This window comes from Malus sylvestris, chromosome 7, assembly GCF_916048215.2.
Source record: "Malus sylvestris chromosome 7, drMalSylv7.2, whole genome shotgun sequence".
Taxonomy (NCBI): domain Eukaryota; kingdom Viridiplantae; phylum Streptophyta; class Magnoliopsida; order Rosales; family Rosaceae; genus Malus; species Malus sylvestris.
Genome location: NC_062266.1, coordinates 12,176,429 through 12,195,578, shown reverse-complemented (window position 1 = coordinate 12,195,578; position 19,150 = coordinate 12,176,429). Strand labels below are relative to the sequence as shown.

The window sequence follows — 19,150 nt, the reverse complement described above, 5'->3', positions numbered from 1 at the left end:
AGACATGTCGTTTTCTTGCCTGCCTCCTTCAATTAATAATTTGCATAATGTTCATATTAATAGTTTGAGAATTACTTTATTTTAATTATTATTTTTAAAATTAAAAGCTCGTTTAGGAAAAAACTTTTCAATTTTTAAAAATTGATAACTGAACTCAAGACAGTGGTAATATATATCATATTAGTGATCTTCGTCTCTCCTTTTAATTTTCCCTACATCTCTAAGAAAAAATATATAATTATAATAAAAACGGTTATCAAACATCATCGAAAGAAAAACCAAACATATAGCGCGGATCAAATTAAACACGTTCATAATGTCCAGAACGATGACAGCTGCTCAAAACATTGATTTATATTTTTATGGTTTTGACTTGTGAAACTATTTTCTCTTCTTTACAATGAATTTCCTACTCATCCAATTTACACACAAAAAAAAAAATGTAATTAACATGCCTTGATATCTGATAACTATAACATTATATGCAAATCAACATACAAATTGGAAGACAAATACAACCTTGAGACTCTTCTCTTTCCCTCGTATTTTTCACTTCAGCGAAAAAATGACGTCCCTTCGCTATTAAATGACAAGAAGAAAGACAGACAACTCAAAATCCAGGCAAAATTGACAGGTCGGCTACTCCTCTTGGAAGGTCGGAAACTTTCTTCAGCAAAGCAAGCCTGTTCTTCCGAATTCTTTCTTCTTCCTGTGTACACGTAAATGTCAAAAAGACAAATTGAGTTTTGTTTTCTTGTCTCAACTCGATTGACGATACAAATGAACTAGGACTTAAGAATTATCAAAATGCAGTTTCAAATGATGTAGCTGCCTCAAGGAGTCTATTATTCAATTCCCTGATCTAACGACTCTTAGAGTCGGACTGTAAGTTTTGGAAGTTCTACGGTTTTTGTTAGCATGTATTAAACCTCAAGGGGGATACTTGTCTAATTTATCCTAATTTACACACGCATACAAGTAAACACACGTTCAAGGTACAAGGTACGAGCTGTGAAGATGCAAGTGGTACAAGCAAATGGTAAGGGAGGATTCATACCACCATTACAAACACATGATTAAAGAAATCCTCGAGGGGTTGTAGTAGCTGTGACGATACTGCAACAAACTCATCAACCTCAATACCTATGAGCCACGAGGAAGGAGTTCAAGGTTACTTAATATGCTAACAAAGTTATTCAACTCTAAAACAGATTGGAAATCTTTTGGAGAAAGATAGAAATACCATGACATATTTTGTTTTGAACGGACAAGAAAGAATTCCATAATGCTTTCTCTTCGTCTGTCTCAAAGGCTGCCTCGTCCACCTAAGAAGTTTATTACATGCGTTGTGAGGATATAAGCTAAGAGTAAGATAGGCAATAATAGTGTACGGAAATCATAATAGCCATTCAACCAGACAATTTCAGGTCCTAAAGACAGAAATTAATCTTCACTACAGAGAAAGAGTACCTCAATATGAGGATCCACATCCTTCCCTCGAACTATTCTTGTAGGACGAGAATATGCTTCAACAACCTTTTGGAAAAGCTCACCTTTTGACAAGGCTTCCATCTACAATTAATCATATAAACCATAAAGAATTGACATGATTTGAGACGTAAAAGAAGTGAGGGAAAAAAAAAGACTAGAAAACATGAAAAGGAATAAAAATATATCCTTTTTTTTTAGTACCAGAAAATAATTCATCTTTTTTGGTCAAAATGTTCTGCCCAAAGAAAACACAAGTAATATGGGTTTACGATTTAGGCATCCAGATGTCATGATATTACAAGCATCATCAAATTCAAGGTAGTACAAACAGTAAATATTTCTCATAGAAATCTAACGGCCTTGTCAACATATTCACAGAACACTATGCAGCAGGATCAGCAGTAACAATCACGTAACTTACTTTACAGGCAGATCTTGCTGCAAGGCAAGGTGAATTTGCACGCTCTGCAAGTACAGAACGAACCACTTCTGAACTTATTCCCTTATCAACCTGTAAACATAATGTAACCAAAGTGTATAAAATCAAAGAATAAGACAAGTAACACAGCAAAAATATACCATGAGAAGAAAAGATAATAAGGTTAAACTATAATAGGTGAATTATACAAAATCTAATATTGGAACATAAACGAAGAAAATAAAGAACTAATATACTGACAGACTAGCATATGAACGTGCAAACTTGGAGAGTCTAGCATATGAACATGCAAACTCAGAGAGTCTAGCATATGAACGTGAGAAAACCAAAATACAAGACTTTTTTAGGGGCTGTTTCCATATTTTCTACTCTACAATATTACAGAACAGGATTCAGATGGATGCAGGAGATGTATACGTACCAGATATTGTTCTAATCTCCGTGTAACAAATTGATGTGCCTGAGTGGAGAGACAAAGAAAAAAGATGCAATCAACATCACTTGATGCCCATACTGACTCCAACAAGATAACAAGAGCATTAATATAATTAAATATTCCCAAAGGAACCTTTAGATGGTAGGTTACATCATGACTCATGATAACCCTCTCTGCATCATTACCCTTCCTTTTCAGAACTTCATGTCGACATTATATTTTAATTTGAAATGCTGATTATGGCCAAAAAGAAAATCTAGTTTCCAACCATAACTAAGAAGTTTAGTTCATACATCATTTATAGTACTTGCATCTACTTCAATGGGTTGGACATCTGCAGCAAGTTCCAATGCTTGTTGTAAGTCCAGATGCTTATCTTTCTCCACTAACACCTGGACCTAGAGGAAACAAATTTTAACTTGTTTAATCTTAGTTAGCTGAGCCTCAAAACATCAGAATGACCAATGAACTTACAAGACCATAAGAGATTCGTCTCAGGCCAAACGCATCATTAGCAGAACTGGGCTGACAACCAGCAGCAAATAAGCCGACAAGACTATCTAATCTGCAAAAGACATATCAAGTCAAGAGATTTGCAATTAGAGTTCCACTATGAAAGATAGACATGCAATCAACAACTTAGCCTGAAAGGATATGGTGGGGCATACCCATACCATTTGCAAAAATGATTATTCCATGCATAGATGAGAGAGGTCAAACCAAAACAACCCGAACTTCTTTGGGGTTTTTCATTTTGATAATTTTCTTCTGGAAGCAGCATGATGGAAAATGACATTGCATATTAAAAACGTGAACTGTCTTCACATAGAATTATCCCCAATAAAAGCAAATAAACATGCATTATACACCCCCTTCGTACTATATATTCGTGTGTGTACTGTTGACTATTTGACAAACTGCGATGCTTCAATGCAAACTAAAATGGACCTACTAAGTTCTCAGCATTACCTGTCAGCGACAGATAGAACTATGCCTGCATCAGTTTTAGGAAGCGTATCTCCAGAAAACCTCGGAAGTGTGATCTCAAACAAAGCTTCTGCAACCTGAAACATATCAACAAAAAGGTGGGGTAAGGAGCAGTTACTTCTGAGCAAGAAGTGAGAGTACTATCATTGTCAATTCCCACAAGAAGCTCGAGTGCACAAATACACAGGAAAAATATAACCAGCACCAAGACAAACCTGCTCTGAATAGCCATCTCTAAGAGCATAATGACGAGCCATTACTCCTGAAAGGGAAGTAAACTCTGTGACAACCGCTGTAGCCAGATCTGCCATAGCGAGTGATGCAGCATCCTGGACAACTTTGTTCGTATTTTCATCCATTCCAAGAGCCAAGCTTAGCTTGTTAACCGTATTCTGTATGCGCAGCACCTTGTCCAGCATTGTTCCTAACTTCTCCTATTAATATGGTCAAAATAAAGGAACTATTATCAGGAATCCTTTATAAAATAAAATATTAAAACTGTCTAATTGTTCTTTATTGAGCTAACATTAAGTTTTGATAACCATCTCATTCTTTTTTTCTTATCAATATGAAAAGGTAAGATACTCTCTTCTTACATAAGACAAAATAAAAGGCTTACATGGAAAAGAATCCCTTTCAGTTGACTTCTAAATTCTGAAAACCTTTTCCGTGTATCCATTTCATAGAAGAACTTAGCATCTTCATAGCGAGCTCTGCATAGACAGTGAAATGCTCAGACACTTTTCAAGATTAATAAAAGTCAGAGAACTTGAATTGAAGAAGAGAATCTGCCAGCATGTAATCCAGAGAGCAGCCCCATCAGAAAAAAGTGTTCGAGGAACAAGATTTTATGCAAATCTACCCTCCTGCACTATTTGATATTTGGTAACAGTGGCCACTGAATATCAGAAGTGGGAAAAAGGAAAGAGTACATAACTGGAAACAAACATATATAGACACAGGTTCAGTGTCGTGTTACGCCAATTAGCTCATGAACTTTTCTCCTAAGCTTGAAATTCCATATCACCCATTATATGAAAATTAATCTTGGGAGCATAATGGCTTTACAACAACAGGCTATCTATCCTATGAGATTTTTCTTTGGCTTAAAACTTATTATTTTCTTTTCAACAACAACAACAAAGCCTTTTCCCACTAAGTGGGGTCGGCTATATGAATACTAGAACGCCATTGCACTCGGTTATGTGTCATGTCTTCCGTTAGATCCAAGTACTCTAAGTCTTTTCTTAGAGTCTCTTCCAAACTCTTCCTAGTTCTTCCTCTACCCCTTCGGCCCTGAACCTCTGTCCAGTAATCGCATCTTCTGGCCAGAGCGTCAGTAGGCCTTCGTTTCACATGTCCAAACCACCGTAACCGATTTTCTCTCATCTTTCCTTCAATTTCGGCTACTCCTACTTTACCTCGGATATCCTCATTCCTAATCTTATCCTTTCTTGTGTGCCCACACATCCAACAAAGCATTCTCATCTCCGCTACACCCATTATTTTCTTTTCAAAGGAGAAAAATGTGACACATGTGCAAAACCATGTATGAAAGCGCTAGCATATGTACAACGAAACACACTACAGAGATTTTTAAAACCATTTCACTGAACAAATATCTCATGGTTTCTTTACTTGTCCACCAAAATAGCAATTAGAAAATGCAAATCCAGCAGATCATGAACTTTCCAGTGCACAAGGAATACAAAAGAATTAGCAAAACCATTTCACTGAACAAATATCTCATGGTTTCTTTACTTGTCCACCAAAATAGCAATTAGAAAATGCAAATCCAGCAGATCATGAACTTTCCAGTGCACAAGGAATACAAAAGAATTAGCAAGATGCATGCTTACCTCAGTACAGCCTCATTTCCTTTTTTTACCACAATCTCATCAATTGCTCCATTTGCCACCTATAAAAAGGGTCTCACGTCAACAAAACAAACTATGAATATATTAACTGCCACCATAAAGTAAAATATTAGGTCAAGAGTCATATATGACTGGAAAGCATGTCTCACAGCAATGAAATATGGCAGCAGCCTTCCATTTTCATCTTTCACAGCAAAATACTTCTGATGCTTCTGCATAACCTGCAGGGATCACTCATAATATAGTCAATAAAAACAAACAATTCTAAAAAAAATGACAGAAAAATCTTCCATCATCCCTGCCATTTAGATATTGGAAAACTAACCATTAGAAAGAACAAAACAACAATAGATTCTATCCAATTCTGAAAGAATTGCATCAGAACTGGGACAAATTTTCACAACCGAGTATCTAATTGACCCAGATGCCATTCCTATTTTCTAGGCAATTCCACCTTACTTGGAATAGCCTTCCCAATGGGAAGCATCCCAACCATACCTAGTTTACCTTTTCAAAATATAGTTAAGCTTCACAAGGACTTCATGATAGTCTACAAAGATTAAACAACTTACCATAGTCAGAAGATCACTAGGAAGCTCTAAGAAGGACCTTTTAAACTCCCCAAGGAGTGGAACAGGTGCCTCAACAAGATTTACAACCTATCATAATTTGTTGGAAAATGATTAAAAACATGTTTATCGTTGGCACTGCCAACCACAGACAACAATTTACCAACCTCATTAAGTAAGCCCTCCTGAATAAACGCTTGTCCGTTTACACTTCTGGCTAATGCATTAGACCCCTCCAATACTGTTTTCTTACGTTCCTGCGAGTAGAGTACTTGTTTAAGTAAGCAGTCACTATTAATAAGGTCATGTGAAAGAGCTATTCCTAAGAAGAAAGTTATCAAATTGCAATATGATATTGATACCTCAATTTCAATATTGATCCCAACCTTCCTCATTACACCAGCATAAGATTCAGCACTATCAACCTGTGACAATACTTGTGCAGCTTAGCATCGTCAGAAGATCACTAGGAAGCTCTAAAAAGGACCTTTATGCTCTCTCATTTTATATCTATATTTACATATAGAGAGAGCGCATGAGAGAGGGAGACAACACATACCACGACAGTAGATGCAGGCGTGTTACGGAGACCATGTGACAGGTTTCCACTGCAAAAAAAAATATTAAAAGAGTAATAGAACAACCAAATAATTAAGTTCACGGTTATATCAACAACAAATAACAATGGTACGACAATGCACAATGTAAATTTGGGATTATTAATTATTTTTTCAGTAAGATGCACAAATTCAAAGGAAAAGAAAATGAGTACTGGCTGACATCAAACAGGACTTATCAAAATAGCATATATGAGAGACAATGACAAAACTTGGTAGATATGTATATGCCAACATAAAGAATAATTTTCAACACTACCACACGAATCTTCCAAAACAACCTTATCAAGACCATATCTTGACACCTGTAAATATACTCACCTGGCGAACATATTATTAGCTAGAAACTGGATAGAAAATCAATTAAAAACATAACTGGTGGTAAAAAACAAAACCTTCGGTGACTGGATCAATGTCATTGTGAATTGATATAGCACATAATAAATAATTGTTTCATCATTGTGAGCATTGACATGCAGTACCATTTAACTCCCAAATTCCCAATTGAGACCTAAGTTGTACAACCAAATAAAAGCTTGAGGCGGGTATAATATGCCACCAAGTGCAATGTATTAATCTGAGAACTGAAACACATTTAGTGAATTATTCTCTAAACAATAAAAAGGAGAATGGTCATGCATTTTGGGTTAGAAAGATGAGTTGTTGATCACGCCAATGATGTGGCCACTAACATGGGTTAGTGATTAGCAACAGAGATAATTTTAAGGGATAAATGACCCCAAATGAGTTGAGGACTTCCACTCAAGAGCTATGGGATCATTCTCCCTCATGTAACCCAAAACAAGTCCAGCTTAGCAAGCCATGTAAATTATAACTCAACTACACAATCAGATTTCAGAGATATGCACATAACCCTTATTACCTCAAAACTTCAGCAAAAGCAAAGGGCACTACTACATCTCCATGGAGCGCCAAAATCCAACGAATAGGTCTGCTAAACATAACCTAGATACAATGCAAGAAACACAAAAATAACATATTAGCTAAACGATACTCTTACAAGTACTCTGAGGATATTAGCTTGCTCCTCTTCGTGGCAATAATAAAAAGAAACAAGGTAAGCAAAAGTCAGGAGTTTTAGGCTAGTGTGTTCAAGTGGGATAATGGAGCACTGTACAATTTCTGAAATTATATGAAAAGACATAATGTCCTGATATAATAACGTTTCTTCAGGCACAGAAGGGGCTTTCTATAATAGTATAGATGAATAAATGAAAACACAAGTACAGGTATTTTCACGCACTACAACATGAAAGTACACTTATACTGATGGCAACGAGGCAGGGTGGGTAGGGCTAGTTCTCCATCTCAGCCACAGTCCAGTATGTGTCCACACATAGATATAACATAAAATTAAAATACAATATACCTGAGAGTTCCAGCGCATTGACTTTGGAAATGAAAGTCTAGCAATCACATTGGGAAAATCCTCAGACAAAACCTAATAAAGAGAATTAAAAAAACATTTTTATTGCAATGAAACTGTATAGACAACTTTTTTCATTAGGAAACAGAGTGAACCAGAGGTCCACCCACAGTGCAATTAATCCAGCAGCCAAAGTAACTAGCCATCAAGTCCATAGAAAGGGAAACCACAGAACAAGTTTTCAGTTCATATTAACTTTCTCAAACAATTGGGTTCATATGTACTTATAGAGGCATTTGCAATCATATTCATTCACGGACAACAGTTTAATTCATAAGAATAACAATCATAAATAGCATTCAACTAGTTGGGTTCACAAATTTTTTGCTCATATTAACTTGCATACCAACATACAGGATGACATACAAGACAAAGATATCCAAACATGCTTTAGAGTTATTTATGTTATCTGTCTAAATGAAAATATATTAACAATAACAATAACAACAATAATAATAGTAATAATAAGACGAAGAATGATGATACTAACAAAACAACAATAATAATATTGCAACGATCCCATCCAATTCAAACAAAAAACCAAAGATGTTCTCCTACCCTTGAGGTTTTTCTTATTCCTTTTGTCATCATATGCAAATAGTTGACTGAACAAACTTACCAAGGATATACTAGCTAATAAATTTGAAAAGGTTAACACTTTCAGTTTTATGACTTCAATAAGCACACAGAACAGCAACATAAGCATTTTAAAAGGGCATCAGCTTCTACTGAAGTACAGATGAAATTTCCACAGGAAATAAATAAATAAAGATGAGAAATTTGAAATTCAATTCTTCTAGCAAACAGGAAAAGATAAGAGCTTGAACCTCAACAGCAAGTCGGGCAGACTCTGTTACTCGAGCATAGACATACTCTGTTTTCCCTGAAAAGTGAGAAACAAGCTCCTAATGAGTGTTTGCAACTAGAACAAAGCAGCAACAAAATCTAAATCATGAAATAAGAGGTTCAAAACACGTCTAAAGTGTGAATCAGCCCAGGTCTCACCATCAGACTTTCTAAATAACGAGTTCAATGGTGCAGAGTATCTCCGGCAGAAACCCTCGGCAGCCTGACATGAAATAGCAGGTTCAACACTAAATACCTTTGTATATCCATTATAATATAACAATTAATGACATGGGCAATCCTTATACTACGTTAATATGAAAATGTAATGACATCAATAAGCATGATAAACCAAATAGGTATAATGGAGAAGGCCCACAAGCCTTCAAGGAGAGGCCAAATAGGAAAGAAAGGAAATGGAAACTCAGGTATCACCTTTGTAGGATTTCCCTGATCATCATAAGCTTTTGAAACGGGAGGTCCTCGAACCTCAACCTCATTCTCAATTTGTCTAGTGCAGAGATTCTCGACAGAAACCTAGAATGCAAAAGTAAATATTCAAAGCAAGATCATAAGACTATGTCCACAAATTCTCTAATCCCAACGTACTTCATTTAAGTTCCAAGTCGTGCATAAATATGTCGTAATTATATAAAACAGTGCATCTAAGGTAGGCAACATGACAAGTCAAAACATCTGCAATCTCAATGAAATAAAATAAAGGCTTGAATTGGAAATTTCATAAAGGAAAAGGATGAAAGAGAACCATCATAACTGATATCGAAGAAAAACTGAAAAAGAGAAACTTAAATTATGTAACTGAAGTTCAACACATACAAAATGATAAACAAAAATAGCCACTAAAACTATCTAAAACTCAAAAAGAAAATGAGATATAATAGAAGAAATGGACATCCTGAGAACTAGAAATTTCAACCCAGCAAAAAGGAAGAAAGGGGGGGCCAGACATCCAACCATAAAACTGTGGAAGTATCTCAAAGAAAGAGAAGCCTGAATTATGAAATGGAGGTTCAACACAACAAAAGGGTGAACTGAATATGGCTACTAAAAATATCTTAACACTTTAAAACGAAAAAGGAAGAAACAGAATAGAAGAAATGGATATCTTGATCAGCCAATTATGGTGATAAACCTAATGGAATAAGAAAAATTCATCTTCGAAATTAAAATGTTTGAGAAGTATAAATCTATAAATTGCCAATGCATACACAGACAAAATTTCTAATCTTACCACCAGTCTGCGAGGTGTGCCGAAAGCTTGTATCTCACCATGGCTCAATCTTTGCTTTGCTAGTAACTGAGCAGTTAAATCTTTCAGCTGCAATGATCAGCTGAACACAATCAGAGAACAAACTCATGGAAAAGCACATAACTTTCAAAATGCTCATGGAATTTCAAAAAGGACAAAATGCATGTAAAAAAAATGATATTGCATCATATGAAATTAATTGTACTTGCTGGCTGGCATCAACAACATCTTGTGGTGGCATCTCTTCAGTTCCAATTTCAAGAACAAATAACCTTGAATCATCATGCACCTGGGACATAAGTCAACAAACAAAAAAGCACACTAAATAATAAGAAATAATCATATGTATAAAAAATTGACATATACCTAAACATCTGAAATGGTGAACACATAGCAATTCTGAAAACCTCAATTCAACCAAATTTTTGTATTTCTTTCTTGGTCAAAACCAATTTTGTTCTTAAAGAAACAGAATTTAATTGAAAACAAAACAAAGTAAAACCATTCCGGATAAGCTTCCAAATATACAAAAGCTGACCTTTTTAACCGCTGCCTCCACAAGCTCTTGAGGACATACAAGACTAACAGTTTCAGAAATTGCGCCTAACGGATATCCAAGGGACTCCCTGGTCTTTAACCAAAGTTGTGCACACTGACGAGCTAAACTGATAAAAGCATTTTTAAGAAACAAAGAGAAGTAATAAGCATAGACACAAAATTGGGGAATAGAGTCACAAAATTAGGTATTTAAATTTTATAACTAACTTTTTCAACATTTGTAAACATTAGCTCTATTTCTCACAAAAAAAAGCTCAACATTTTTAAGGTGCCCCCTCTTAGTTAATTTCTGGCTTCGCCCCTGCGCATATGGAGCCTTTATCTTGGCCGTTCAAATAGATCAAATTGTAATGAATGGTGCCAAGTCATTTAATGAGGATGATTATGATTTTATTGTATGTTTATCCTTTCATCTTTCACCGTCCAAGTGCCCAGCAAAAAAAATAAAAACTGCCCCGCAGAACTTTCATGGCTGCCAGAGTCCCAAGGGCCCTCCTTCGTCTCAACCTACACCCATATGACAAAGCCCCCAATATATTCTCCTAATTGATGTTGGCATAATACTCATTTTTTTGTCAAACCAGATCATTTTTATTAGAATTTCTTGATATTCATTGACTGATTGTGTTTACAATATATAGCAGCCACTAGGTAATTACAATAACAATGCTTTGTACTCTACTAAATTTCACCAGTGACCTATAATATTTTCTACAACTTTTCTACATTAATCCAAAAAACAATTTAGGCTCAACAAAACTGGGTGTGTACTCACTACTCTCACATAAATGTACCGAGATGTATATTACTGAACAAAGAAAAAATGGCTCAGCTTTGTTCTTTTCTAACTATACTCCCCCATACTATTCCACAGCAGAGAAAAGTTATTATTGAACAAAGAAAAAATGGCTCAGCTTTGTTCTCTTCTAACTATACTCCCCAATACTATTCCACAGCAGAGAAAAGTTTCCAGCGTTGATTTTGACTACACAAATTGTTCTACAAGTTTTCAAGCAAATTTCTTTGCTATCAGGAAAGAAACCTTACCTACGCATCCGACCAAAGTAACGAGCACGCTCTGTTACCCCAACAAAGCCTCTAGAGTCTAAGATATTGAAAGAATGTGATGTTTTCAGAAGCTGATCATACCTAGAAAGTAATAGGGGAAATGTAAAGAAATGTGAACCAAAAACTCGTTAGTTGCAATTCCAAAAATAAGACAAAGTAACAAAGCATGTCATACGCAGGAATTGCGAGGCCTTTAGCAAGCAATGAACGAGCTTCCTCCTCGAAAAGATCAAAGTGTTTCTGAAGATGATGCACCCCAGCATTCTCTAGATAATATGCACTCATTTCCTTCCTGAAGAGAAATATAACGTATATTATTTTACATTCTTACTAGAAAATGAGAAATAAGATGAACAAAGAAGAAGAATAGTATCATATTCATAACATTACTGAATCTCCAACTCAAAATATTGTGCAGTACAAATATAAATTCTTTGGATCCTTATCAATCTAACACACTCTTCCACAGGGTAAAAGAATATATGTATATGTCAACAGAAGAGATCGTAATCAGTAGTTCATTACTCATTCTCCAAGAATAGCTCTCCGTATGTAATTCCATCAGCATACTGAATTTTCTTAAAATGATCAACTCCCTGCAAATTAGTCAAGGAAAACTTAAGTGGACAGAAGAACAAAGAAAGAAGCAGAATATCAGATGTATAAATTGACCTGAAGCAGCATCAGGATACGCTCTAGACCATAAGTGATTTCAACCGATACTGGTGATACGGGAAGACTTCCAGCCTGTAGAGAGAGAGAGAGAGAGATAGTAAAAAAAACTGAATCTACATTCTGTGTATGATATTTCAATTTGACGTAAAATAAGAAACCTGCTGAAAGTAGGTGAACTGTGTAATCTCCATTCCATCCATCCAGATTTCCCAACCCAAACCCCAAGCTCCTAGCACCTAAAAGCATTAATGATCAGTAAGTATATAGCATATCAGCCAATTGAAAGGAAATCTAACCAACGTATTAAATTGCATCTCACCCAGAGGCTCAATTAAAAACTGCATAAAATTAACAGGAAAAACTGATTGAGCACCAATTAACAGAATACTACCGGACTCTCCCAGTTGTCCTCCACAAATCGTATATCATGTGCACCGACATCAATCCCTACAAAGCATACAAACATAAAATGATAATGGCAAAGTTAAATGGTTGAAGTTACAGGAACAAGTGCTATAAATTTTGTTATATGGATGAAATCTTTATATTCTTTGCTTTTTTCTCTAAGTAAGATCTGCACATCTTAACAATGAATTACACACACCGCCCAATAATTCTTTATCTTCCAGTTTCCTTTGCAACAACAACAACAACAACAAAGCCTTTCCAGTTTCCTTTGGAAATGGAAAATTTACTTGAACCCCATGACCTGATGAGTAGCATACCAAACAATGTGAGAGTCCTCTTTCTTATTTTGATCCATGATAAAGATCAGTTCCAATTCTTTATCGGATCTAAGACTAGTATTTTCTCATTTTGTTTACCTTTTCTTTGAAAGTAAAAACATTAATAAAAGGTTCTAGGGTGCACAAGCCAAGTTAAAGGCGTGTATGCAATGGGCAGCCTAAAATAATATATATGAACTATGTGTATAAGCATATTAAATAATTTGTTGACTATCCACCCGGAATTGAAGCTTGAATTGTACGGTAAGAGATATGAACACGCATACAATGTATTCAGGTAGATATGTGTGAAAACACTGAAGTGATGCACACACACAATTAGCAAGGCCACTTTCTATTACTTGAACAGAGTCACAATACACATACACGTTTATGGTTTGTTTGAATGGTTCAAAGAAAAAGATGTTTATTGACTACCTAAAGCTGATAAGCTGCGGATGAAAAGGTCTTGTGAGTTTCCAGGATCAGGCTTCAATATAACCTGAGATAGATACATGAAAAGGAACTGTCCATGACAACAGGTAATATGAAAGAATTGTACCAAAAAAGAGTAGAACCAAGTGTCATCCAAAATTGCATTAACTTGCTTGGGAAAGAAAAAAAAAAGCAAACTTAACCTGAAATTGAGTGTGTCTCTGGAGCCTGTTCGGATTTTCCCCATAACGACTATCATCTGGTCGGATGCTAGGCTCCACATACCTATTATCAAGAAGTCCACATTGGCAGTTAAACGAAAAACTTGAAGGACCAGCTGCTCTATGTGGTAATAATTACAAAAATGAAAAAAAAAAAGAACAAATGTCATAAAGAAGAATTCCACATCAGATAGGAAGTGGATTTCGTTGGTGTAAAAGGCTGGCTCAATATAAGCCAAGATGGATGTGAAGAGAATCCCACATCGGAGAAGGGTGTTCCACTTCTAATAGCACAGACACCTTTTGAGATAAAACCCCACACCTGAGGTCCATTGGGCTTGATAACACCCAGGGGATTGGGCCTAGGTGGTTAAGTGGGCACAATTTCGGTGCATGGTGGCCTTAGTCATGGACACTCATGGAGTCTAGCCCTTGACACAACAGATTTGATATAGGATTCATAAGGGTGGATAGACACCTATCACTTTGGTTCGTACTTTAGTTAGTATAGTAAGCTCACAACCTGTGATATTAAGATCATGACAGGACTAGTTCCTTATCCAATATCGCACGAATCGTCTATACAGAGGGTCCACATAGATAACTGATCCCCTGCCGATGGGGTGGGTAGGCAGGCGCTCCAACCACAATGAGGGCATAAAGTGTTTGAGTTGGGGAGAAGGTTAAGAACAAGAATCCCGCGTAAGAACTGATAGGGTTTATATGGGTGGGTAGGTAACACTCTATAAGGCCAAGTTGGTAAAGGAAACTTACGGCAATGTAATAAATATGACTATGATCAGATAACCCCACACATCAGGGAAATCGATACCGTAGTCCTCTGAATATATGTTACTGTAGTAATTTACAAACTTACGCATACTTACGCAACATTCCACGGTTCTGGACCAAGAACCCTTAAGAATGTCAAGGGATTCATAGTCCCAGCTCCAACCTGATCAATAACCAAAGCCACAGTAAGAAAAATATGTAACTAGGCATAAATTTGGGATAGCCAGACAAAAACTAAGATGCTTAGTGCCTCAAACCACCTAAACAACTATAAGAGAATTATGTGCTTATTTTGCCCATTGAGTTTTGCAGCATTCCCCGTCCACCTGGCGAACCTTTCTTCTTCTTAATCACAAGTTTTTAACTTATCAAAACAACAAAAGGGCAAAATGACTTTTCAGTCCAATTTGATAAAGAACAACATGCAAAACACAATTTTGAACATACAGTAGGGCGAAAGGTGCACTATGCGGATCAGAGGTTATAATTCAACACAGAAAAACAATTTCTCCAAATCAAGCAACAACTAAAAGGGAAAGAATTAAACAAAGCATAACTTTATAAGTAAACCCAAGTGAAAAAGTTAAGCACTAATCATTACCTCTGTGTTGCTGCATTGCATTATGGCACATCCAACTGAAGCCCAATATTCCTACAAAGCAGAAAACGACAATGCAATCAATGGAATATCAAAGCATGAAAAACTGAGATTACCCAACAAAATTAATCAAGCAATTGGCAACACAGAGTGAAAAGGAAACGACTTTGGACTGAAGAGTGAGACCTGAAGCCGCTGAATGGCTTGCTGGAAAGTAAGGACGGAGGCTTTCCGGGGCTCATCGTTGGGGTTTGTGGACGAGTCGTGCTGTGGAACCGCGGAGGTACTAACTGCGGAGACGGTGGTTTTGGTGAAGCGGCGGCAGTGGAGGTGGCAGAGTGGGTTGTAGAGACAGGTAGGATTATTGGGGTTACCGGGGCGGAGGAGGCGGAGGCGGGAAGCGTGGGGCTTGAGAAAGGAGATGACTAGTGGGAGAGCGAGGATGGCCATGGCCGGCTTCGCTCTCTGAGTTTGAGGCTTGTATCACAGCCTTACCCACTTGGGTTTATCAGCTACTGAATCCGAACAAGGGTTTTACTTTTCGAGTATTTATCAAATATAACCAAAAATTTACTTCTAATTTCAAAAATGTCAATTTTTTTATAAAATCTTTCAAATATATCTAAAATTTCACCTAAATAAACACAAATACCCTCATATTTAACAATCAAATAAATTAAAAAAAAATTAGCCAAAATGATTCATGACATTGACATAACTCATTTATTTGGTCCTTAACAATTAATGATAATCCATAATAGTGTTCTTGAATTTGTTCATCGTTAATCATTTTAATCTTTCTTTGAATTTGTCCATCATGATTATTTTAGTTTTTTCGTGAAAAATCTGTCCCTTGGTATGAGCTATGTTAGTGTGATGATTGGGCGCCAAGTGGGTCTCACAAATACAATCATATAACGACATGTGAATTAACTTTAAAAACTATTTTTATATTTAAAACTAAAAATGATATTAGTAAGAAAAAAGGCGTTGAAGGCATGATTGAAATTTTGCTGCTCCCACTTGTGGTATTCGCGGCAACGCTCAATGTCGGTAATGAGGGGGTCGAAGGGGATAGGATTGTGGTGGTGGAGTGTAGAAGCGAAGGTGAAGTTGGACCAAAGATTGAGGCGACAGGAGCTAAAAAGCTTTTAATTTATTTAATTGTTAAACTTAAGGGTATTTGTGTCTATTTAAGTGAAATTTTATATATATTTGAAAGTTTTTATAAAAAAATGACATTTTTGAAATTAAAAATTAAATTTTAGCTATATTTGATAAATAGTGTTACTTTTATTCCCTTTCCTTTGAAAATGTCTTTTTTTCCCCTTAATAAATTGGGAATGGGCCCACCAACCAAAAAGGAAGAAACCACAAAACAAAGAGGATCTAAATGTAGTGAGGACGTTAAGGGCGATTGTTTGGCATCGTTAAGTTTTATTGGACTGAATTGAGTTAGATATTAGTGTAAGCATGTGTTTGTTATAAGCAGAACTAAGTTTAATGGGATAAAGAAGGACTTGCCTCGACTAAGTCCCTTGGTATGAGGTATTAACGAGACCCACCCCGCCCCCCAATAACAACGAGATTGTTAGTCCCGTCTCCCTCGTTTGCAAGCAGCAACCTAGTCTACATGAGTAGCAACTGCAGTCACCTTCTCCAGTGACCAAATCAGACACAACTCTCACCGATCTTCACTGTCCCTCAAACCCAGCCCCTATTTGGGGTTTTCCGCCATCTATGTTGACCCAAACATGCCAAAGATGGGTCCTTTGCTATCTCAGATCACACATACACATCGCTGTTTCAACCTCACAAACGCCCTAAATTTTCTCCCTTGCCAAACACCCGTTTCCGCTGATTCTCCCACTAGTTGTGTTCCGTCGCGAAAATTTAGCGAACTATGATCTCAATCTATGCGACATATAAGGTGAGTAGTTAGTAGGAATTGGGAATTTTCAAAGGTGTTTAGTTGGTGAAAAAGTTAAGAGACAGAACGAAAGAAAATGGAATGGCATTAGTAGGAATTGGGGATTTTGAAATGTGATTTTTTGCCAATGGGAATTCCATGAAAGCATGGTCCATGAAGGAAAACATATTTGTGTGTCTAAATTGGAGAGCCTTCAAAAACATGGTTGATGAAGGGAAAAAAATTATGTGTCTAAATTAAAGAGCTTTCAAAAGCATGGTTAATGTTGGTAGAGAGGATTGATATTTCTCGAGAGAAAGAGGAAGGTGCACAAACAAAAGAAAAAAAATAGAATTAATAATAAATTTTTTGTTGTGAAATTGACTGTGGGTGCAGTGGAATAAATGAAACAAGACACAAAATTTACGAGGTTCCTCTACAGTCAGTGTGACTGGAGTACGTCCTCAGGGCAGCAGAGGTGCTTTCATTATAATTTGAAATAATAGGAATACAAAGATAACTCTCTCTATTATCTCCTCTCATCTTCCTCTATTTTCTCTCTTCCTCTTCCTTCTCTCTCTTCCTCTTCCTTCCTTCCTCTCTTTCTTTCTTTCTTTTCATTCCTATCTTTCCCGTGAACTCCACCACCAATTATGAAACTCTCCTTTTTTGTTGTGTTCCATAGTGTTGTTTTTATAGAAGTAAATCACATGCTAAATAGTGGAAGGGCAACTTGCCCATTATTTGAGTGGACATCCATTTCTACAACACTCCCCCTTGGATGGCCACAAGTCTTCGATTGACTCGTTAAAATCTTGATCTGTTTTGGATGCTCCCCTGATGAGTATCTCCCCCTGATTTCAAATCATTTAGGTTGATCGTTGATCATTCTGCTTTAGTCTCTTAGTAAGAAGAGTTGCTGAAATAGTTGATTTACTTGTTGTTAACTTTCCACATGCTTGTTCTTGAATTGGGTTGGAGGGCCTTTTGCTAGACCTGCACCAAAGGTCTGAATTTACTTCTTTATCTGGAGCGGAATTTGATTCAAGGATGGTGGACATTTGATCTTGAATCGGACTTGTGATTTCTTCAAGGACTTCGAGGCTTGATCTTGAATGAAGTTGTACCGTGAAGAGCTTCACGTGACAAGTGATCTTCGACTTTCTCGGGGATGCATCAGCACATGTTTGTTGCGCTTGTCTCCACATGCTTCAATGTATCATTTTCACTTGCCTTACTTGCTCCCCTTGCTTAAGTAGTATTTTCCTTGGTTTTCTCCTATGCATGTGTGGCATCTTCTCCTGCAGTATTTGCCTTCTGATGCAGGAGTGGAATGCAACCCTTGCTTTTGGATGGTTCGTCACTTCTTGGTGACTGGAGACCCAGCTCCAACCGTTGAAGATGACTACTCGAGAGCAATACTAGGTAAGCAATCAGAAAAGGTTCCAGGCAGTCGGTTCCTTACCGGGAGTTTGAGTGGAGGTTCTGACATATTGCTTTCTTTATCCTTGTCTTTGCAGGCAAGAACAAGGACAAAGGAAAGGACAGGGAGATTGCATGATATGAGATAATCTTGCTCTGGTCCCTGAAGATATGTGATAATCTTGCTCTGGTGTGACATGTTTGAAGAGGTATTCTCGGAGAGGAAGAAAACTGAGTATTTCGAGATGCTATGTTGAAGATGCATTCTCGGAGATGAGGAAGAGTTAGGTATTCTTGCAGTGTTGCGAGTCTGCCTTGTTATGGAGAACAGATGTCGACATATATAAAGATTTCTCAATAGCAAGTGGTGGTGCTGTGCTTTTACTCTTGTCAGCAACTGTGGTGTAAATAGAACAGTAAGATTTACGCGTTTTCAACTTTGTCAGAGATCTTTGACAAAGTTGCACGCGATATCTGAAAAGCTGAGATTACGTCTGAAAAATGCCAACGAATTTTATTCAGGAAAATCTGGCTTTTGAAATTCGGAGAGTGGTGCATCTTCGATCTCTGAATGAGTGGCTCTGTTGCCTCTTCTTTTATAAAGACATCAATTGTGTTCAAGAGTATGCTCAGAAAGTTGCTGCCTGTAGAAATTTCCCCTATCTTGCACCTTTGAAATTTTATTTGACCTCTGTTTTTCCTTCATCATTTCTGAAAAATGACTTGCCCATCTAACATTTGCTTAGATTTGAGTCTTAGGAGTGATAT

General features: G+C 36.8%; 1 protein-coding gene across 3 annotated transcripts; it reads right to left on the bottom strand.

The window, feature by feature from the left end:
- Positions 1-336: 336 nt before the first annotated feature.
- LOC126628508 (glycine--tRNA ligase, chloroplastic/mitochondrial 2) lies at positions 337-15,574 on the bottom strand. 3 transcript variants are annotated; one of them, XM_050298224.1, is made up of 36 exons: positions 15,238-15,574; positions 15,055-15,105; positions 14,549-14,616; positions 13,644-13,725; positions 13,444-13,507; positions 12,672-12,727; positions 12,439-12,516; positions 12,278-12,352; positions 12,131-12,201; positions 11,781-11,897; positions 11,585-11,686; positions 10,518-10,644; positions 10,185-10,268; positions 9,962-10,048; positions 9,145-9,246; positions 8,869-8,932; positions 8,691-8,746; positions 7,807-7,878; positions 7,300-7,382; positions 6,359-6,407; positions 6,162-6,224; positions 5,967-6,056; positions 5,803-5,889; positions 5,380-5,451; positions 5,213-5,271; positions 3,973-4,066; positions 3,569-3,787; positions 3,336-3,430; positions 2,841-2,931; positions 2,660-2,764; positions 2,352-2,390; positions 1,913-2,002; positions 1,471-1,572; positions 1,244-1,325; positions 1,058-1,143; positions 337-709 (listed from the first exon to the last, which is right to left on the bottom strand). In XM_050298224.1, exons 1-36 carry the CDS (start codon positions 15,499-15,501, stop codon positions 611-613), a joined length of 3,225 nt encoding a protein of 1,074 aa, XP_050154181.1. In that variant the 5' UTR covers positions 15,502-15,574; the 3' UTR covers positions 337-610. The 3 variants fall into 3 exon arrangements, with proteins under 3 accessions (XP_050154181.1, XP_050154182.1, XP_050154180.1); XM_050298225.1 differs by having other exon boundaries at positions 14,539-14,616; positions 15,238-15,255; XM_050298223.1 differs by having other exon boundaries at positions 5,967-6,224.
- Positions 15,575-19,150: the final 3,576 nt, after the last annotated feature.